The 23,028-nt window shown below is 35.7% G+C and overlaps 3 protein-coding genes across 3 annotated transcripts; 2 read left to right on the top strand and 1 right to left on the bottom strand.

The window, feature by feature from the left end:
• The first annotated feature begins 6,267 nt into the window (after nucleotides 1-6,267).
• Nucleotides 6,268-14,058, top strand: LOC142553922 (uncharacterized). Its single transcript, XM_075664470.1, is given in 17 exon segments — nucleotides 6,268-6,530; nucleotides 7,131-7,232; nucleotides 7,350-7,461; nucleotides 7,569-7,797; nucleotides 7,902-8,138; nucleotides 8,140-8,162; nucleotides 9,627-9,780; nucleotides 10,130-10,239; nucleotides 10,355-10,442; nucleotides 10,985-11,211; nucleotides 11,213-11,313; nucleotides 11,388-11,464; nucleotides 12,009-12,197; nucleotides 12,386-12,627; nucleotides 12,990-13,098; nucleotides 13,373-13,552; nucleotides 13,743-14,058. Coding segments are annotated over 14 exon segments (2,079 nt in total). The 5' UTR covers nucleotides 6,268-6,530; nucleotides 7,131-7,232; nucleotides 7,350-7,461; nucleotides 7,569-7,632; the 3' UTR covers nucleotides 13,920-14,058.
• A 1,602-nt stretch (nucleotides 14,059-15,660) lies between these two features.
• On the top strand, nucleotides 15,661-18,078 carry LOC142553921 (uncharacterized). Its single transcript, XM_075664469.1, has 3 exons — nucleotides 15,661-15,846; nucleotides 15,923-16,627; nucleotides 17,399-18,078. Exons 1-3 carry the CDS (start codon nucleotides 15,663-15,665, stop codon nucleotides 17,527-17,529), a joined length of 1,020 nt encoding a protein of 339 aa, XP_075520584.1. The 5' UTR covers nucleotides 15,661-15,662; the 3' UTR covers nucleotides 17,530-18,078.
• Nucleotides 18,079-18,400: 322 nt separating this feature from the next.
• LOC142553920 (nuclear envelope-associated protein 2-like) lies at nucleotides 18,401-21,127 on the bottom strand. Its single transcript, XM_075664468.1, is given in 6 exon segments — nucleotides 18,401-18,699; nucleotides 18,702-18,819; nucleotides 18,913-19,014; nucleotides 19,116-19,577; nucleotides 20,239-20,346; nucleotides 20,504-21,127. Coding segments are annotated over 6 exon segments (1,047 nt in total). The 5' UTR covers nucleotides 20,714-21,127; the 3' UTR covers nucleotides 18,401-18,652.
• Nucleotides 21,128-23,028: the final 1,901 nt, after the last annotated feature.

The following is a 23,028-nucleotide window of genomic DNA, read 5'->3' as shown; positions in this document are numbered from 1 at the left end:
GGTAAGAATCTATATTTTATATTATTTAATCATTATTTATTGTTTATGTTATTTTCATTTCTTTAAGTATTATTATACTCTACTTATAAGTGGGAGTTTTGATTTATTGTTGCTATATATTACACTAAAATCTTGGAACCATTTAAATGTTAGTTTGGTATTACCAACCATTTAAAGTGGATGCCTTGATTTATTATATATGATTATATCATAATATTAATTTCTTGGAACCATTTAAATGTTAGTTTGGTATTACCAACCATTTACAGTGGATGCCTTGATTTATTATATATGAATATATCATAATATTAATTTCTTGGTACCATTTAAATGTTTGTTTGGTTTTACCAACCATTTAAAGTGGATGCCTTGACTTATTATATATTAATATCATAATATTAATTTCTTGGTACCATTTAAATATTTGTTTGGTTTTAACAATCATTTAAAATGGGAACCTTGATTTAGTGTTTACAAATATATATAGCACAATAAATACTTGACAATATTTACAAGTTTTGGTATATATCATATACTTATAAGATAATAATATATAACATAATATAAATATGATTATTTAATACATATTGGAACCATTTTATTAAGTGGATTTCAATAATGTTCATTAATAATAACTTTATTAAAATACCAAGAGTTGATCCTTTAATCTCAACTACTTAAATTAAAATTTGAACAATTAAAAATTACCAATTAAAGATTCAAACCATTAAAAGAAAAAAAACAAAAGATATTGTAGTAGACTTGTAATTACCTTAGCTTCCCTGTTGATACGATATTCGGACTCACCGAATTATACTACTTGTGGACAACCTGCTCTTGGGAGTGCAACAATCAAAGTCGCAACACCCACCAGCTTCTGCTTGGTTCGTCCCCGAACCACATCGTACTAAGAGAGGTCGGCTCTGATACCAACTTTAACACCCCAGATTCGACGACTGTCCTCACTGTACCAAGACGAGTCTTTCCAGCGTGCTTATGTCCTCACTCACACGCACCCTAGGATACTTCCCAGGAGGTTACCCATCCCAAAATTGCCATAAGTCAAGTACGCTTAACTTTGGAGTTCTTATGTGATGAGCTACCGAAAACAAGATGCACCTTCTTGATATGAGTAGTACATATCAAATCTTTTTAAGCCCTCTTCAACTGTACAGTCCATTACATTGAACACTCTCAGAATCCCTCTCATTCCGATGTGGGATCAGTTCATTCATGTTCCCTCACCTAGAAGCCTGTCAGGAGCCGCTCATTGTCCGTGCAACCTCATTGCACCGGCGATCACCCCCCGCCCTCTTCGGCCCCGGGCCTCACATTTCCTCTCAAACCTTCGAAGGAAGAAGAAGATATATACTGAAAATATGATCTTTATCACCTCTTATATCGTACACAATAGAACGCCGCGCGCGGTGGCGCCAAAAAACCTGCGGCCGCGCCCAGTACTGCCAGCGCGCGCAGTTCTGCGCGGGTGCGCGCTTTGCTCTGTCCGAAACGCTATTTTAGGTTTCGAATTAGCAAAAGTAGTAAACATGAAAGTTGTAGATCTATGTCTTGGCTTTCATTAGCCACCAACCTCACTCAATTTGGATATTGTATGTGAGAGTTATGCACATTCTCCCAAAATGTGTCAGTATAGGAACTACAACGCACACGATACACTTCAGGATGATTTTGCCCATATTTTCAAATGGATTTGGACAAAACTCAAAATATGAAAGTTTTAGTACTATGTATTAGCTTTCCAATGAAATTGGCCTCATGTCATTTGGACCAATACTCAGTTAATTATATTAAAAACCGTAACATGTGTCACTTTTCCGTTGCGGTTCATCACATGTTTCAAATACAAATCAATTTCTAATACAATCTTTCATCCTCACCACCTATTTTCTCACTTTTATTGTCATGATATACATCATATACATAATCACATGACAATTTCATGAATTATCGATAATCAACATAGGATTTACGATAATACAATACACGGTCCTTACAACATTGTTGCATCTGCTGCAGCCAAAGAGGCAGTTTGGATGAGAAATTTTGTCCAAGAGTTGGGCGTTATTCCTAATGGAGTTGATCCAGTCCCGGTGTACTGCGACAACACTGGTGCCGGTGCGCAACCAAAGGAACCAAGGTCTCATCAAAGATCCAAACATATATTGAGGAAGTTCCACATCATCCGGGAGATTGTGGGAAGAGGAGATATATCAGTCGAAAGAGTCCCCTCTGCAGATAATGTTGCTATTCCACTTACAAAGTCCTTGCCAGGACCATTGTTTGAATAGCATCGCGAAGCAATGGGATTAAAGTTTATGGGTAGTTGGCTCTAGGGCAAGTGGAAGATTGTTAGAGTAGATGCCCTGTAAGCCAACTGTTAGCTGGGGAATTTATTGACTCAAGTGTAATAAACAATCTTTATTTTAATATAATTTATTTTTTAATGGTTTCGTTTTACTTTATCTGTGCTGATACTTTATCTGTATACCCATGCAATCAGCACAGATAAAGTTCTTGATTATGCTTTAATACAAATGAATTTTAATTCGATGTTGAAACTCATTTGTAAACATTGCATATTCCAAATTCGTTCCTAGTCGATTCAGCCGCCTAAAATAAGGATAAAGGCCGCTTGAGCTCGAGACTAGCATCTGTGATGTTGTGTACTGCGTTTCTTGGGAAGGGCATAGAGATGTCCAAACATGCAGATGGGTAGTCATATGATGATTATACCGAACAACCCTCCATCGGATTTTTCCAAGTGGTTATCATTCATCGAGAGGATAAGTCTGTGGTTATGATTGTACACCATTAGTCCTTACGACCCGGGACAACACTGAGGCTCTATATGCTAGAGCTGTGCTTTGACTCATTTATCGGCTCCAGGAGAGTCATCAGGTGGCGAGGTTGGGTACAGTTGCGACACATATAGGAGCCAGTGCATTGTAGTCGGGTATTCACCGCTCACCTATGGGTGTGGATATCCTATATGATCTGATGAAATAATAGTGTTTGGAATCTCTGGCTAGAGTATGAGATGTATGTTAGAGAAGGAATTCTCCAATAGTACATGCTATACCGCTATTTATATGTATCACATAGTTATCGAATTATTATGCAACCCTCGATGATCCAATGATTGCAGATTCGATCGGGATATATGAGATGGAGGGACCGTACTGTACGCTAATCATAATCGACTAGTTCTTGCAGGCACTATCAGTGATACCTTGGAAATCATGGGGCGATGCAACTAGACGCTCTTACCATGATTCGATGGGTTTAATCAGAAATACGATTTTCGAAATTGTCATGATGAATTGTTGATACATAGAATGGGGCAAGTAAGGGTAAGCCCGAATAAAGGATTATGTCCTGAATCACAAGGAGTTGTGAACCCACGGCTAGCTGTATCCCTGAACCATTGAGGGTCACACAAGCACTGGATCATTTGTTCCCGTTGAGAGAATAAATTCAAGAAGTTGAATTTATATTATGATATAGTAAATTCAAAGAGTTGAATTTATGATAATTAAATTTTGGGAGAATAAATTCAAGGAGTTGAATTTATAAAGTTTGAGAATTTAATTTATTAAACTCAAAAGTTGAGTTTATTAAATATTAAATTTTGGAGGTGATAAAATTCAAGGAGTTGAATTTATAATTTAAATAATAAATTCAAATGTTGAATTTATAATCGATTTAATTTATTAAGCTCAAAAGTTGAGTTTATTAAATATTAAATTAAATATAGTGTGAAGTATGTTTTATGGGCTTGTAGGAGTACAAGTCCAACAGTATTCCGGGCACTGCCATGACGTTTACTATTTTTCAGGTGTAAAATTACCGTTTTACCCCAAGATGTAAAATTTCTCGATTTTGTCTTTTTCTTGCTTTCTTTGACTCTAGACCATCTCAAATAATTATTTAAGTTTAAATTAAATTTTTCATATTTTTATTTAGCTTAAATTCGAGGCTTTCTAATTATTTTTAAATTATTAATTCGTAGAGCGTTTAATTCCCGAATTAATTCAAACTTTAATATAAAATTCTCAAATTTTAAACATAGACTTTTTAATGCCTAATCTACCCTTGTGAGCCATGAACCACCCTCGTGGACCCATGGTTCGAGCCTTAGCCCATCAAACCAAATTTTCGAACCCTAGACAAGAACCCTCGAGCCAACTCTCGGTTTCATCGAGCCAAGCCCGAGCCACTCTGAGCCAACTCCTGACCAAAACCTCTATGGACCCTACTGGTTCCACTCGACCCCTAGGACTCAATCGTAGCTCGCGCCAAAGCTACTACACTAGATGAGTGATGCAGCCGAGAAGCCCTTACAAGACTAGGACTCTTCGAAACCTAGCTAGGACCCTTACCCTCGAGCCCACACCGAGCCCAGCCCCTTGTGAACCCTCTCAGGATCCTAAAGACCTAGCCTGGCCCCTGGCCCCAGCCGCGAGTCTCCCTACACTGCTGCTACTCTCGGGTGGCTTTGGGAAGAGTCCCATCGTGCATGGGCTCTTCCCTAACCGTCCAGATTGAGTCCTAGCGTGGCTAGGAATCCTCCACGTTCCAGCCCAGCCCTGGTCAAGACATGGCCGAGCCATGCTTGGTTAACCCTTATGACCGAGGCCTCGTCAACAAAACATGCAATAATGGTGCCAGCTTGTTCTTGTTCATGTGGCTTCAAACCGTTCATCCTAGTACCCTTAAACTTGTGCAAAAACGTCCCTCTATGATCCTTAATCATAGCAGCCCCTTAACGCAAGTATTGAACATGTTTTGGGGCATAAAATCATGCGTTTTTGATATATTAATGCATGAAAACGAAATATAAATACATGGTAAACATATCTTCATGCAAAAGATAATCAAACACATATTAGGATGTGATAGATGGGAAAAGAAATAATTATGGTGTGCCTTTGCGTATTTTACGCACGACAAATACGTTGAGATGCGAAGAACGACGACGAACGACCTTGGCTGGATTGTTTTTTTCCCTCAAAACCGATGCTTTCCCCTTGCAAAGTATCGTGTGTGCCGTGTGTTTGAGGGGAGAAAGAGTCCTTGGGTGTGTTGTGGTGATGGGGCGTGTATCATCAAAATAATGGGGATGGTTTGTGTTTTAAATAATTGATAAGTATTAAGTATACAAGCATAGGCCCATTAGTATGGTACACTAGGTCCATTAAGCTCATTAGTGCATATTTAAAATATTTCGTTTAGGAAAGTTCATGAAATTATTAGCCAAGTTGTCAAGAAATTCGTATTTTTGATGAAAATCGAATACCGATAAAAATTACATCTCGGCGTATAAAATCACCTCAAACCTCCTTATTTTAAAAAATAATAAAAAGCATCAACTTTATTTTAAATAATTAAAAACAATTATTTAATAAAAATATTTTTCATTTTCAGCCCTCGGTCTCCGTTCCTAAATCGCATCTCGAACAACTTTTTAAAAATACAGTTTTATCCATTCAAGTAGAAAACTACTTTAAAACCATATAAACATATCAAGCATAATCAATTTAAGAGATTAAAATAATATAATTATCTATTTTTCATTTTTCCTAGATTTGCATGCAGTTAGATTACGTTGTCTTATTTTTTGGATCTTACAATAAAATTGTAAATTTTTTATTAATATCAACATTTGCTACACATGCTTGAGTACTCAAAAATAATATATTTAGTATAATGACTGAAACAGTTGGTACTTAAATATCATATAGTAGTATCATATTTTTAGTGTTTTATATCGATTTTCATCCGAAAAGACAAATGTATCATTAGTACCAATATTTTTTATATATGTTAGGATACTTAAAAATAATATATTAGCACTAGATCTAAAACAATTGATATTAAAACATCATATCACTATCATATTTTTAATGTTTTGTATCGATTTTTATATGATAGAAGACATGTGAGATCAGAGAGTGTAAACACATTTTTTTGTGTAACAGAACGTGCAAACACATAATTTTTCCGATATAGACTGAATGCAAATTTAAATTTGAGTTGGAAGATTTAAAACAAATTTCCTCGTACAAAAATATGACTAATATTATATATATATGTCAAGACTCATTATCCGACCCGTGTCTTTTAACAACAGTTATACCGAATAGATACTCAATTTTTTTCTTAATCGTATCCGATACCTTTCTCTTTTTTTTTGAGAATTATTATTAGCCAATATTTTTTTTAAAAAAAAACATTAAAAATAAATCTCCAACTGAGGTTTGTCGTGTGAATCTTTAATTTCTCCCCTTCTTCAACCCCAGCCTTTGTCGCCAATCACCTACCTGTGCTTCCACTTGTATATTCTATATTTTCTAGTTTTTTATTTGATTTTTAGACGAAGAAGTTTGTTTGATTTTAACTGCAATAAGGAATTGATCCGATGATTAGCATATTGTGCGTGAATGATGAAGGAGAAGAATAATGCTACGACATCGTTACTCAGGCGTATTTTGGTGAATTGCTCAGCTCAGGTTCGTTGGTTAATAATTTCTAGGATAGATGTGTGTAAACATTGAAGGGAGATGTTTTCGATTAGAAAGATCGATTCTTTCCGGAACTGTTTTTAGGCTGAGAATGGATGGTGTTAGTGAGATCTGCATCGCGTGCTTTTACTTGCTATCCTGTCAGATACCGATTACCCATTGTTGGATATTGTTATGTTCACTCAATTATATTTTGTAATTCTCCGAATTTGCCATGGTTGGAATTTTGAATCTCAACTTGGTTAGAGGTATGAGATCTACAGCTTGGCATATTTCTCCACCAGTGTCAAGGGTTATATTTTTTATTGAACTTCAAAATGCAATGTATGAGGGAGGGGGATGGCCCCGTGTTTACTCTGGGAACGCATTCTATGAAAGAAAGTGGTTAGTAGGGTTGAGACTGTTGTAATTTGGCCAGTTTATTTTCCTTAATTTTCTCCGTCCAGCCTGAACTTCCTTTCCTCGCACTTATCAGGAATATCATTTTAGGGTCCAATCTGCTCTTCTAAAATTGCTCACTTCGTTTCACGGCTGTTAGAATTATTTATCAGCAGATATTGATCCGTTCCATTTTTGTTATTTCTTCAGGCTAAACTGTATGGTAGTTGTGTTGCATCCAGGGTTCCAGAAGTAGAACGGGATATGTGCTCAAAAGAGTTCATTACTTTAAAGTGTTGCATGCAGAGAGTGGTATGGTTATTATAGATATCCAGATATATGAAATAGAAATGTTGTCAATATTTCTTATTGTTCTTTTTACTTTTGTTCACTCTTAAGCCTTGATGTGTCTGATTTTTTTCTATTCAGCTTCGAGGAAACATTGACTTCAAGAAATCACATTGATTGAACCGTGAACTTTTCAATTGCATTGATTGTTCAACTCGGTCTTGAAATGGTGTCATTTCATAAAAGTACTTAGGTATGTGAAAAGATGTTCCTCCTTTGAGTTGTTGTAAATGTTCTCTATCATACTTTGGGCTTCTCACTGATACTCTCACCCGAACCTTAACTTCAACAGTATTACAGGTTAGACCAGTCACAAGGTCGCCTGATTAAATTTTAACAGCTTAGTTCAAGAAAAGAAATTAAAATGACTGGACCGACGTCTTCTTCTAATCGTATTTGTCATGGTGGATCTAATGCACTGTCACACGTTTACATCCAATGTCCACCTCTAAGATGCCAACTTCCTGGATCAAGAAGTTTCTTTTATGATGATGGGAATAAGCTACTTCTTGCCTTGACTTCTGACCAGGTATTACGGTTGTCACAATGTAAATATGAATATATGATGATCTGTGTTAAAATCCAAGAATTCATGTTTTCACCTTTTCTTTTATGTATATCTGGCTTTTGTAGGTTTTTTCGTGGAAAACCACTCCATACAATCCATCTGTGGCTCCATCTTCTGATCCAATCAGTGAAGGTTCTGTGCTCTCCATTCGATATTCTTTAGATCTCAAGCTTTTGGCTATCCAAAGATCTAGTCATGAGATTGAGATCTGGAATCAAGAAACGGGAAAAGCATTTAGTCAAAGGTGTAGGTCTGACTCGGAGAAGATTCTCGGTTTTTTCTGGACAGATTGTGCAGGTGTGCGATATTGTGTTTGTCAAAACAAGGTATTAATTTCTTTACATTAAAATTAAGCCACAAAACAAGTTTTGAAATTGTGATAGACGAAAACATGAGGCCCAAAGTCCATTCCTCAAAGTGCGACCGAGACTTCTCTACTGAATCCGGCTTGGAATCCACGGTTAGTAGATAAATTTGAAGGTCAACCCAAACATTTTCACCCAGCATGGTTCTAATTTTGTAGCCTTGAAGCTCCACAACTAGGACCAAAAAGGAACCCAAGTATGTTTGGGAGAACCACTTTGGAATATGTGTTTGTTGCCTCACTAATTTCTCCCCCTCTCGAGTCTTGATATATCTTGTATCTCTGTGATGTTTCTATTATATATCATAATTCATCATTGTTTGTCAACATTTTTTATCTTTGTGGCTCTGGTTGTGAAGTATTAGTTGCTTGTGCATCAAATATTGTTCTTGTTTCTTTTTATGACCATCTTGGAAAACATTTCTAGTTCTTTTACTGGAATGAATTGTTCATGGTTGTAGTGGTGTGTTTTCTGTACTCCTTTATGTCACTTGATTCTAGGTCCACTGTGAAATGCAATCCTACAATCATCAATATTTACCTGTAAAATTGACTTGTGTTTCGTTTTACATTTTGTGATGTGTATATCAGAATGTATACTGCAATTTTTTTCACACATGTTGTTTCCAAAATATAATGGTGTTACAGTGCTGATTCTTGGCCACAAAGTTATAGTAATATAGCTAGGTATTGAAAGGCAAATCAACAAAGAAAGTAAAAATAATATCGATTGAAATAAACTGAAAGTGTTCCTAGAGATAATTCTCTGTACAAGCAATAAAATTTCTCCCCTAACCACTGCTAGTATTCTCACCAAACAGATGAAGAAAATGACTGCATACATAACCGTCCCTTTCCCCTCACATTTAAAGCCCGCTCCTCACCATCTAGATTCTTCAAAGGGAATATACTTTTGGGCCAATTTTGGTATAAGCCCAATATAGTAGGACTTTGTAACAATATTGGAGTTCATAACTAATGGTTTTGTGTGCCTTGCTTCAATAATTACCGTGCGTCCTTGCCTCGCGCCTAGGTTCTAGGAATCAGAGGCCTTGCACCCTTGAAAAGTACGGACAAAGAATTGATGCTTGTTTACTTTTTTAAATCTATAGATATCCGACAATTTTGAATAAATTTAGCCTCATTCTTCTCTTTGCTTTTATACTTTAAAAAACACTAGTATCTTTTATCATCACTTCAAACTACTTTCCCGTGTTCCATTTCCCTTTTTGTTTGATGGAAAAAAATATGCACATTTTTGTCGCCTCTCTAGTATTTTAAGCGGAATCTTTAAATTTCAAAAGTTCAATACTTTTTCCCACCTTTCTTTCTAAGCATTCGTGATGAAATTTTTAAATCCCATTCTGTTAGATTCTTTTGGTTTTATGTCTTGCTTTGGTTTTTCTAAAATCTTATATGATTGCAGCGGACTGGAGTTGTACTCTTACAATTCTGAGTCTCAATCTCTGCACTTGGTTGAGACCAAAAAACAGAATATTAGTTGGTACATCTACACCCATGAAAGCAGATTGGTACTTCTTGCCTCAGGAATGCAGTGCAAGAGTTTTACAGGTTATCAGGTAGGAGCAGCTGTAATCACTTTCTTTCTTCTTTATCCAAAACTTGCCTCTCTTTCCATAAAAAGATTTTTTATGCAATTTCTAAACAATATCTTATTTTAATTTTAGTTTGTGAATGATGATTATGAGTAATATATTGGAAGATTAAGGTGAGCTTGTCCCAATTTTTTGAATAAATTACTCCGCCGGTGCTTGTTGACCTTTAATGGCTGATGACCTTTTGTTTGATAATGTGTGCAAAGAGTACTATTCTTCGTGGTGGTTATATTAAGGAACATGTGACTTAAACTTAGTTTCTTCATTAAATTTTTCCCTGAGTATGACAATTCTCATTTTTTTTCCATTCTAGCTGTCATCTGCTGGAACCATCCGTCTACCCAGGTTTGAGATGACCATGACCAAATCGGAGATGAATAATAAGCCCATTCTTGTAGCTGATGACGTTCATATCATTACTGTGTATGTTTCTTTTCTTTACCTTTTCCTAACTGTGAGTTAAGTTATAGGTTTTTTACCTACTTGGAGTTCAAGTTTTTTCTCCTCTTTGGTTTAATATCTTTTTGTTGATCTACAGGTATGGCAGGATTTATTGCCTGCAGTTCGATGGAGTTGCTATGTTACTTCACTCATATAGGTTTTATCGAGATGCTGTTGTACAACAGGCAAATTTTTAATTCTCGTGTGTATTACATTTATGATTATGAATATTATCTTTGTAACAATGTGAATATTATCTCTGAATAAAATCAGTTATAAATGCTAAAGCTGTAAATCATCATCAAAGTTTATTTCCCCCCTTGTTGGAATTTGTGATAGAAAAGAAGTGTAGGAGAAATTCGAACACGAAACTTTCTCTTAACTAACAAACTAGAAACAAAATCTTGACCTAATACTCTTTTCTTACCGACCAAAAATATAACCCTGTTTTGGCATTTCCATATTTTTCTGTCGTTAAATCAAATGAGAGTCTTCTATGATTGATTCCGTGGAATTCTGTGCAATGTAAAAGATCACAGAAAGGGGAACCTGCAAAGGTTGGTTGACACAGATATGATCTCTGCTGTCTTTGGCTTATGCATGTTGTTATTAATGCACTTTCACGTATCATAAGATTATAAACTTAACATATCAGGATATTTGATATTTTCATGTTTCATTTTTTTATATTTTCTTTTTTCTGAAACTATATTATTTTCTATTTCAGGGTTCCCTGCCTGTTTACTCTGATAGGATCAGAGTGAGCGTGGTTGACAACATTTTGATTATTCATCAAGTGGATGCAAAGGTTGCTATTTTATACGATATGTATGCAGATACGCAAGCACCTGTTTCTGCTCCCCTTCCCCTATTGCTGAGAGGTTTTTCTAGAGCTAACATGACATCCTCTCAATCAACTGGTGAAACTTCTTGCTCATCAGAATCAAATGACCCTAACCGAAGTCTCTATTTATGGAGAGAACTGGAATTTTCTCGTTCCTGATCTTGTGTGTGATGCTTCAACTGGGTGTTTGTGGAAAGTTCATGTGGATTTGGAGGAAGGTTTTTCAGATAAGTTCATTCTTAATTTTGTAATATCTTCTACTTTTCTCATTACATGCTTCCATTTCAGGCCATATCCGCCAGTTGTTCGGAAGTACCATTCATGCTAGAATTCCTGCAAAGAAGAAGGTTAGAGGCGAGCAAGGTAAACTGTTGCCATTTGAATTTTTATGATCTCCGTGATATGTTGTGTCCTCTGTTGACAATAGAACATATTTGGTTTAGCTCGCGTGAAATTTTGATTGACTCAATGATTGAAATTGACACCAGAATGAAGTAGAACTTAACAGGGGATAAGTCTGTTAAATCATGCCCACAGTGTTGATTGCTTATTTCTCCACTCTTAAGGCAATGTTTGTTTACCATTCGGGGAAACATTTTTGTTTACTAAATACAAACATATTAACACTATTCTATAATTCTCTCATCGCTCAATTCATTTCCAAGAAATTCATTTCACGGAAACACTTCATGACAGTTCTCGAAAATTACCCAAGCTTACCCCAGAAATTTCCTATTGAGTATTTTCTAGTGTCTTTTGGGTGTGTTGGGAGGAAAATTTAGCTTGCAGATAATAGAACTATGTTCTATATAATGACTATTGAATATAATTAACAAAAAAATTACTTTTGAGATATCCCCGCTAGCCACTCATTTTTGTTATTAATCTGCAATTTTGATGGTTTCAGGCTAAGCAATTGTGCTTAGCTATTGCCAGAACTATTATTTTGGAACGAAGGCCTGTCCTCATGGTTGCCAAGGCATTAGACATTTTCCTCATGGCATACAATCATGCAATAAAAATAGGCACCTATAACAAGAGGACCGAAGAAGAGGAAACATCAGCCTCTGGTGTTTACAATATAGATATCCCTCCTGTGGTTGTTGATGAGTCCAGTGGATTAGATGCATCTGGAAGTCCATCAGAAACGAACCTGAATCTGGTGTTGGGAATGACTCTTATAACAAATCTAGCTTTTCAGCTTCAGACTCTGATGGTACAGCGAGTTCCGCATCTAACCAAATGAAATCACATATTATGATTTCATCAACTGGTAAATCAGAGATGGGGTACGTAATGGAGTACAAAGCATCTGGACTGAATGCTTCTGCTGCTGGGCAAGTACAAGTTCTTAAGCCTGGTAGCGTCCACTTCAATAATAATGCTTCTGATGTGCCGGAGTCCCATTCAACTTCGGCTGTAATTTCATCAGCGGATGTGCATCAATTTGTGTTTGCCCCTATCGAGGAAGAGATGGCAGGGGATGGATCTTACTTGGTGGCTGTGATGGTTGAGTTTGTACGGAGGTAAGCTTGACCAAACTATCTTCTCAGATTGCAGTATCTTGTAAATAACCGTGTATGGATTTGTGCTACTTCTTTCAGTCTGAAAATAAAAGCAAGTTATAAAGTAGCAGATAGACCTCTGTAGGAAATTCCATGGAGAAATAAATACTCTTTAGAAGTAAAATAGGAAACCTTTCATCTTTCCTGTTCGGCCTTCTCTCTGTGATGTTGGCTTGAGCAGTCACCTGATCATTGTTAAGTAAAAGCTGTGCTCTTTTTTCTTGATTTGGTTTTTTGCCTTCCATTTATTGGTTGAGACTTGAGAATGTTGTAGTTCCCGCTCGAGTTATTGATAGATTTATCCTTTGTCTCCATAATGGCAGGGTTAGCTTGGAAAAACTGAAAGTGCAACCTAATACCTATGTTTTGATGGTACAAATACTAATTCGGGATGATAATTATGCTGAACTTGGAATGCTTATCACGAACAAGGTAACACTTACTTGGATTTGTATGTTTGCGTCATTAATTTCAAGAGAAGGTTGATTGGGCTGGTCAGCTGAGATGTAAGATGATGTGCGCCGCGCCCCCACCACTATGTGCCCTAAGTCCACCAAAATCCCTTTTAATCGGATCTTGTCCTAGTACTTCTACTTTCACTCCCTAAAATGCCTCAAATAACTTCAGCCAACTCACTCCTGGGACTGCTCTAATAGTTCATGTCTTATTTGAGTCAAATACATAACTTAGATGCCCCATAATGCAGATTATTGAGCCTTCAAGAGAAGTGGCATTGCAGCTTCTCGAGTCTGGACGTCAGAACTTTCAAATAAGGAAGTTGGGCATGGCTATGCTTAGACAACTCTCGTTTCATCATGACTATGTGATGTTGCTTGTACAAGATGGGTATTATCTTGAAGCTCTTCGTTTTGCACGAAAGAATAAGGTAAAAGATTATATTTTTACATGGATTGTTTTACATGAAAACTGTTATCGATGCTTGTGGGCATCTGCACAAAAAAAAAAATTGCAATTTCCTTTCCGCTATGGTTCCGCTTAAATACTGTCTACGTGCTGAGGACATGTAAATACCCTTTCATCAAATTTGACTTGACTATAAACTTGGGGAATTTCAGGTTAACACTGTTCAGCCATCGCTATTTCTTGAAGCAGCTTGTGCTGCTGATGATCCACAACACCTAGCCGCAGTCCTAAGATTCTTGTCCGATTTCATACCTGGATTTAAGAGCACTTCGGATCACCACATGTACCGTCGCATTGTTGCTGATATGAGTCCCTCAGTGGCTGCCTGAGGTGCATGACATGCAAGAACAATTCATTTTGCCCGACTGTTGGACCTTTATACTATAATAAGATACTAAGGCATTGAGACGGCGTAATATACGTTCCATATTTAATATAATCAGTGAATAAATCTCACTTTTTCCAATATACATTGGTAATAAATTACTAAAAAATTTAAGTCATAAAGGTTTAACTGATACGTTATAAATACATTTTCTTAATTAGTGAATATGCTCTATAAAATTTTAAAACAAGTTAGCAATTTTAGTTGATATTTTTCTTAATTAGTGAATACGCTCGATAAAATTTGAAAACAAGTCAGCAATTTTAATTGATATTCAATGGTTTTCATGGTAAATTCGACTTCAGTTGGATGATTTGGATCATCAACAAAAAGAGATAAAATTGATAAGCTTATAAATTTAAAATATTTTTAAAAAATTTAGGGGCAAAAATTGAGTAGCTTATATTTTTACCTTTATTATTTTTTAGATGCAATAATTTCTCTTCCTAAGATAATTAAGTGTGGTGCTTGAGTTGTAGTTGATTTAAAATATTTGAGTTATATTTTTATCATTGCTCACAATTTTTGGAAAAGTGACACACTTTATCTAGAATTGATATCAAAATCAAACTTACGTGTTTGATTCATTTGTACCATCACGATAGTTTTATTCTTGATTATTGTTTAATACTTGATAGAGTAGAGATGAATGGATTGAATCTCTTTCTCTTTACTTGAGTTTTTCTTTGGTTAATAAAACTTCTTATTGATTTCTATATTTTATCTCCATTTTTGTTCATTCAAATCAAGTCAAGTTCTATCATATTGGTTTCATGACAATAAAACTACAAAGTTGAATAACCCTCTTATATATGTTAGTATTAAAAAAAAGGTCCATTTGAATAGAAAAGACATTGTTAACGTGATTTTGAGATATCTATCCTAATCTCCTCATGCTAGCTAGTGGCCAAGCACATTACATGAAAGGGTGAAAGCATCAACTTTCTGGGTATGGAATCTATATATATATATATATATATATATATGGTGGTGTGCGTGGAGTAGAGAATCTAAACTCTCGAAAGAGATTTTAAGTTTATCCATAATTTTTTTTTAAAAAAAAGTAGCTTTGATTGTCAACAAGAATGAGTCATTTTAGCACCACAATTACTAATTTCATTGAGCTCACATGCATGGATCGGACATGATCGTGTGGAGATGATAAGCTTCTTTTTCCATCTGTCATGTGAATATGTCATCACTTTTTTTCTAGTTTAAATTTCTTATATAATTTTCTTTCAACAAATTGTTCTTTTCTAACCATTTATACTTCGTTTTAGTTTCATTTTCATAGTGGATTTCATACGTATATGTTGTTGGAAAGCAAACTGATTATCCTTACTACATAAAGAGTGTTTCCATCGTTATTCTAATATGGGTATCTCACATTTTTATGGAAGTTGACGTATATGTTGTTATTTCAAGGACTAATTTTTGATCATACTCTACCATAAAATAATTCCAAATTTAATCCCACTATATTAGGCTCGATTTTTTGGAACTTCGCAACAATTATACATATCTTGATTCTTTCCACTATTGATAAGCAAATACATATTCAAATTTCATTCTTCGTGACAAAGGAAGCACTTTTCTTTTGCTGTAGAGATATAATCCTTCCTTTACTTTATCCTACTTTCCTCAACTTTTATGCGTTTGTCTTCAAACTTTTTCTATCTATTTCTAAATGGCCAACTTGTTGCTTTTTCTTGTGCCATACATACATATATTGTATGCCAACCCCTTCACATTCGGATATCCCATTCAACTCCGAAAGACAGAGACACCTTCATTCAAATTTCAAATGGATACTGCAGCTTCAATAACTACCTTCTGTTTCCTTCTGGCGATTCGCATTTCGTGCTCCTCAGGTAAGAGTTATAGTGCATGTCTTGTTTGATTCTTAAAATGGGGAATGAAAATTCACTCCATTTGCTTCGTCTGTAGGATCATTGCACATTCTGGTTAAGGATTTTAAGCATAATGAACTCGGAATGAAAGATGAACATACACTCCATATATCACGAAAGGGATTAGTCGGAAACATTAGGCACGATTTCACCAATCCCTCTGTTACTCCCTATCCTACCACTCCCATAACCAATCCAGTCACTGCTCCTCCTATAACAAATCCTGTCACCACCCCTGCTACCGTTACCGTCCCACCCGGTACCTCTTCTCCGGTGACGGTCACCATTCCCTCGGTCAATCCCGTTCCAATTACAAATCCAGCCAATCCCACAATGCCTATAACCAATCCTGTCACCACTCCTAGCACAACTTACAACAACCCAGGAGGCCAACCAGTGACCAATATTAATCCTGGGACAACATATCCAAATCCATCAGTCCCAGCCACGACCCCGGTGGTGGCTCAGCCCGTGACCACCACCAATGCACCAGCCGTTCCAGGGCAGAGTTGGTGTGTTGCCCGGAGTGGAGTGGCGGAGACCAATGTTCAGGCGGCACTCGACTACGCATGCGGGATCGGGGGAGCAGATTGTGCAGCAATCCAGCAGGGTGGAAGCTGCTACAATCCAAACACTATGCAGAATCATGCATCGTATGCATTCAATAGCTATTATCAGAGAAATCCGGTGCAAACTAGCTGTGACTTTGGGGCCACTGCTTTCATCACAAATATGAATCCAAGTAAGTAAACATCAACATTATCAAGAAAAAAATGTAATTTTTAGTAGTTTAGGCACATAATTTTCCATTTTAGGCGATGTACATATTTTGTGACAATCAAATATTTTGACGAGTCTAAATTAATGTTCTAATTTTCTTGTCAATACATCTCAATTTATAATAATTTTTTGGCTAATTCGAACATGGGGAATACTGTCAAATTATTTTAGTCAAACTTGAATCAAGAATCAGTCGCCTTTTGTTAGAATAAACATGGCCACAAGCTTGCAATTTATAAATGAATTATTTTTTTATGTTAATTCTGATTGAAATATCATACCTTTGCAAAATTTAGCCTAGAGTCGGGGAAACCCAAAATTCGATTACTAAAATAGTTAATAAAGTTTATTACGCAATATTCTCACGAATCTATATCTGTGAGACGCATCGACTCGATTCATATATGCATTGAGAAATAATATTTTTCTCTCAAATCTATATGTATTAGACAATATACTTTTGAGATAAAAAAACAATAATTTAAAGTTAAATCAACATATTATAACATAAATAATAAAATATGATACACTTACTGAGGAAAATAATATTTTCCACGGGTCGAGTCGAATCAGAGATCCGTGTGTTATGTGAGAAGTAGTTTTTTCTGAAGATATATATACTAATGACATGATCATTGTGTAGCTTTAAAGAAATTAGAATTTTTCATTTTTTTTGCAAATTTAAGCCCCTATTTTCTTGAATATTTGATAACCAGTTCTACATCTTATATAGGTTCAGGTTCTTGCATTTATCACACATGGTCATCTTCCTCTGCATTACCCAACTCAGTAGCTCCGATCACGACGAATCCAACTACGAGTCCTACGACACCATCTTCATCCGGAGCAACCCCGGTTAGGTAAAAACCCAAGGATTCAATAATTTTTCATCGCCATGAATTCAGTTACATTTTGTTAAAGATTAATGGTTCCATCTAAGTTCTAGTTGCATTTTAAACTTTTGCAGCTCAGGGCACTCCTCCAGTAATCTTCCCCACAGGCACCCCTGCTTTGGGTGGTGCCGCCACCGGGTACAGTGAAATGCCACCCATGGCAAACACTTCTTCTTCAACTTCCATGTCGAACGGGTTGCAACCCTTCATCGGCTGCGTTACTTTGATGACATCTCTTATCACATGGAAACTCATTTTGGATGCATAGAGACAAGCTCTCGATCCGAAGCTTATTGTCGGGCAAGCAAGTGAGTCAGTTTTGGTTGTACAGTTTTTGCAGGAAACACAGTCAAGATTTGATCTTATTAGTATTTCAGTATTAGATGTCCGAAACCCAAATCCGATGGCTAATTTAGGAAGGAGGTATTTGGTCTTGATCCATAATAGATCACTTTGTGACCGGGTAATAACTTTTTTACATGAATATAACTAAATTGAAGTAATTTTTTTTTAAAGTTAATGCCTGAATTCCAAATTTTTTATTTTTTATCAACAATTTATTGTTCTTTGTTTCTTAAAAAATAATTATATTTACGGTGAGAGGTATTTTAGGGGAAAAAAATGGTGGCATAAGAAACCAAAAATATTGGCTATTCATGCTTCAATATATATATATATATATATATTATATATGGATATTATATATGCATGAAAAGATCAACATCACTAGTTCAACGCAGCATTTGCAGTAAAAAGTGTCATTTTCTTAATAAAATATATTACAAAAAAAATATCTTGAGAAATAAAATGAACAATTCTCAAAGCAACTAAGCACACAGACATCAATCAATCAATAGGATACTCATAACTTAGACGAGCAAAATGTGAGCTTACACATATTTTGACTTTAAAAGGAAAGGTGGCCGACACCATTCTAATAATTGAAGGTGCTTAGCTGTTTAATAACCCATTTGACAAACACCTCTACAGATACAAAACAAAACATGATTTCCCCACTTCCTTACCTTCCTCCTCCACTTCTATCCACCTAATTCTAATGTACAAGATAACCTCAGGAATTTAACAAGCTTACATTACCGCTTCGAAAACATTACCAGGATCAACATCGACATCGAACTACAATCTTGAAACCTGAAGTCTCCCACAAATTCGGCTTTTCACTGCTCGGGGGTGTACCCTGTTGCATGGCTGCCAATTGATCTCTAAGTTCCTTCAATGCTCTATCCCTTCGCTCTCCCATCTGCTTATCATACACAAATAAGACTGTCAATTGTTCATGTATGAGTATGCGGACGAATGCGTGTAAGTATACAAGAAATGGAAGTAGTATTACTCTTTGGAGCTTGCGAGTTTGAGCTCGTGCTTCTTGGAGACAAAATTCTAACTTGAGAACTTTCTTTTTCAACTCTTGATCTGCTCTATGGTGCTTCTCCAGCTGACAGATAAACAAGATGGGGGGGGGGGGGGTCATTTCATATGCAAAGATGAGTCAAGCTGAGTGTTTTGCTACACCGATAAGGTAGAACAAGGACGGACCTGAGATTCAAGCTCTTTAGTCTTAAGCTTCCAATGGGCAGACATGATCCTGATTTCATCTCTTAGCTTAGATATTTCATCGTCCTTTACGCTCAAAAGCTTATTAATCTTTTCAAAATTTTTCGGGGAAAACTCATCCAAGATTTTCCGAACCTCGCGATCTTTACTTGCTCCAGTCATGGCTAGTGCTTGCATGATCTCGCGCTCGACTCTTGAAACTTCGTCTTTTAGTTGCATTTGGGAGAATTCTCTTGCTCGAAGATCATTCTGCAAAAGATCTAATTGTTCTCCCAGCTTACTTACAAGACTCTCGTGACCCTTCAACGTGCAATTCTTTTCTTCGAGTTCTTTCACCAATGCCAAACATTGTAAATGTGCTGACTGAGCAGATACTGCACTCGCATCTGCTGTTGCTTTAGTGGCTGAAAGCTGCAATCTAAGATCATCCAACTCCTTGACATACTGCAGCAAATATATAACAAAATAATGAAATTATTGCATTACGAGAAAGCACAAATAATCGTACGGAGAGACAGTAACAGAGATCATATTTCAAATAAAGCACTCGAAGAAAAATTAAATGTGAATTAAGTAAATTTGTTTTATTCAAACATAGAAAAATCGAAAATTAGAGATGAAAACTTGATCATGTGATGTCGGTGGCAGCAAAACTTTAACTTGAGCGACAAATGAGATAACTACTAATGTGTACATGCACACAAGTGAACTAGAAAATGAGAAAAAAATAAATCAAGAAATAAATCAATCATTTCTAAAGCAAGCACATTGAAGGACATTAATATATGTTCAAGATTCCTCTTTCTGCCAACTAGACGATATTAAAAAGGAGACAAGATCCTTAAATCATTCAAACCACCAAACTTCTATTCAGGTGAGACAATCTTCAAGAAAACACACATTTGAATACAATTTCCATTTTTCAATTGGAACAAACAAGAAAAGCCAAAAAGAAACTCCAAAAGATGAGCATCGTAATTTTTTGCCTACAGATCTACAAACTATAACCCTCAAAATCCTATTCAATACCAATATTAAGAGGAAAAAGAAACAGGACAACATAAAAATTTGCTAATCATGCCGAGAATTAGCATTTTAGCAGTACCATCTCAGCAGCAGATGTGGAGGCCTGCAGCTGCAAATTTCTCTCCTCTAAGCTCTTCTGCAATTTCACTCTCTCAATTTCCAAGTTCATAGCTTTAGTTTCTGCTTCCTGCTAATTACAAGTTAAAATTTCAATAAAATCAGAGAACCCACGGATTGCAGAACAATCCCAATCCCTTCAGAGAACCAAACACAAAAACATAAAAATCACTTCATATATCTCATTTACTGCTTGCAATAAAGTGAACAAGAATCCTTTCCCATACATGTCTATTAAGGGTTTCCTTGGCAAAAGACTGCTCCTGAGAAGCCAGGCGGCCGCGCACCTCCTTGAGCTCGGCCGCAAGCGACACCACGTTCCGCCGGAAACTCTGCTTTTTCTCACTCAGATCCTTCAGCAGCGGATCCACCTCTCTCACCACCGCCGCCGCCGCCTCCTTGGATGAAGGCTGCGTCGGAATCTCCGATGCTGACATCACTCCTACGCTTCTTGAAACCCAAAGGAGTAGAGTTTTATTAGTTCACTACTCTAGGGAAAGGGACTTAACCCATACATACAAATATTGCCGACTGCATGTGAAGCACGTTGCGTGAAGTGTTAATTAACGCAAGCGACAGATTTTCAAAAAATCTTCTAATCGAATAGAAGCCTAGAAATTTATTACAACTATTTCTTCCCAGTTGACTATTTATTTTTTATTTCTCGTATTTACTCTTCTAACAGTTGGCAAATTCAAAATAAAATTTGAACTTGGTAAAACAAATCTCAAGAAATAAATAAATAAAAGAAAAGGCAGCTGACAATTGCCTGTTCGCATGCAAAAAGCTTCGATTAAACCAAAATTTCACCAGAAAATGACTGAAAAAGAGGGGAAAAATTAAATGGGCAAGCGTGATTAGGGAGGGAGACTGATGGGTAGACGAAAAATCAATGTGACAGCATTTAAAGCACCGATTCGATTCTTAGCCACTAAAAAAATAAAAATCAAATCAAGTAAATTACAATCAATTGAATTTATTAGCGATTTAGCAGTAGTTGATTCGTGGCGGAGATGGGTTTGCTTTACCTGTTTGTGACGGCTAGAGACATGAAATGGAGGAGGAATCGCGTGATTTAACGTACGTAAGACAAGGTGGCGGAAGCTAAGGTTCGGATGTCTAGAGCCTCGATGTCGCTAAGCAGACAAGATTCGAACCTGCTTCGGATTGACCTTAGCGCGGCAAATATGAAATTTTTGGTTGCCCCAATCGAAGGCAGTAAAAGTTTATGGACTGGGCTGAGCCTTATTGGGCTCGTACTCGGCGGCCCACATTATATTCACATCCAATTGCTTTACCAACAAATCATTTTTTATTTTTAGGTTTTTAGATGATCTGATGTGATCCAATTTAAATTTGTATCCAATTTATGGAAAAGCTCTCAAAACAGCCCCAAATCTTTACCCAAAACTCGTAGGGAGTGTTGGTAACCTTTAAAAAACCAAAAAAAGTGATTACGAGTATTTTACGGGGGGGTCTAAGTTGGTATAATTGGTGTATTTATGATCACTTGGTCACAGGATTTTATTTTTTACCGGCAATTTTTGGATGAGTCCGTGCTTACCTAGTGTATTTTATGTTGGCGTGGTTTACATGTTACTATGTTTAGCCCGAGCGTTTATCCAATGTACGTCTACGAATAGCGGTTGCAACTTCTCCCGTTATAAAAAAAAATTATGAATTTTTTAACAAATTTATCAATATTATTTTATTGTTGTCTATATTTGGTTATTTGCCCGAATCCGTCATCTTAATGCTTATCTCTTATCGTAAGAAACTGTAATAATTAATAACACATTAGTAACAGTAATTATTTCGTCATTATTATTATTAAATTATTATTAATATTATTACAAGTTGTTGAGTTATTGGTGATAATAATTTTAATGGTAGTAGTTTTATAATTTAAAAAGATAATAACAACAGTCCAAATACTGTATAGTTAAAATAATTAAAAGTTATTCACATAATGTATTAAATTAATACATAATTATTTTCGTAGGTAAATTCAGCAATAAAAAATCCAAGTGCGGCCCTCACAACACACTGGTGAGCAAATCAATAAATGGATTAGGTTGAATTAATGAAGTGTTGATTTTGTCCGAAATACTTGGTCAATTATATTTGGACATTTTGAGTTAAGAATTTTAAATCTCTGTCTTTTGAGCTTGTTTGTTTTAAATATTTTAGAATGGATTTTAAGTTTTTTAACTATCGATTTAAGTTCAAATTCATTCATATATATAAGTCAGAATTAAAAAATTCCTTTTATATTTCAAAGAATCGAAATTTTGATATATTTTTTAGAGGATAAAAAAAAAAATTGGAGTTGGCATAGGTGTGATAGGAGACGACAATTGACTGTTTCCTACAACTCGCTGTCATCCGTTCATGTCTTATGAGTAATATTAAAGCTATGTTATGTTAGGTACTTTTTTTTGGATAAAATGTTATGTACATGTTAGAATTATCAATATTGAACAATGAATTGTTTTTTAGGTTTGATTTCGTTTAAAATTTGAAATATTTGTGTCAAATATGATATAAAGTATTGAGGGATAATTCTTAAATAAATTGATTAAAACTAAAAATAACTATGTCTTAAAATAATTTTAAATAATATATATTATTATATATTAAATAAAATAATTTAATTTTAGGGTAAATTGGTGAAAAATACCCAAACCCAACAAAAAACCCTTATTTGTCCTCACATGTGATAATTTCAAATGGTTGATTTTCTGGGCCGAAA

Source organism: Primulina tabacum, chromosome 8 (genome assembly GCF_025594145.1).
Source record: "Primulina tabacum isolate GXHZ01 chromosome 8, ASM2559414v2, whole genome shotgun sequence".
Classification (NCBI taxonomy): domain Eukaryota; kingdom Viridiplantae; phylum Streptophyta; class Magnoliopsida; order Lamiales; family Gesneriaceae; genus Primulina; species Primulina tabacum.
The sequence above is the reverse complement of the archived record's forward strand: the minus strand, read 5'-3'. Positions and strand labels throughout refer to the sequence as shown.

Bases quoted from the DNA above. Each gene is read 5' to 3' on its own strand.
- LOC142553921 (XM_075664469.1), top strand. From the start codon at position 15,663: ATGGCCAACTTGTTGCTTTTTCTTGTGCCATACATACATATATTGTAT. The intron at 15,847-15,922 runs GTAAGAGTTATA...CTTCGTCTGTAG, and splicing joins TCGCATTTCGTGCTCCTCAG to GATCATTGCACATTCTGGTT. The intron at 16,628-17,398 runs GTAAGTAAACAT...CATCTTATATAG, and splicing joins CATCACAAATATGAATCCAA to GTTCAGGTTCTTGCATTTAT.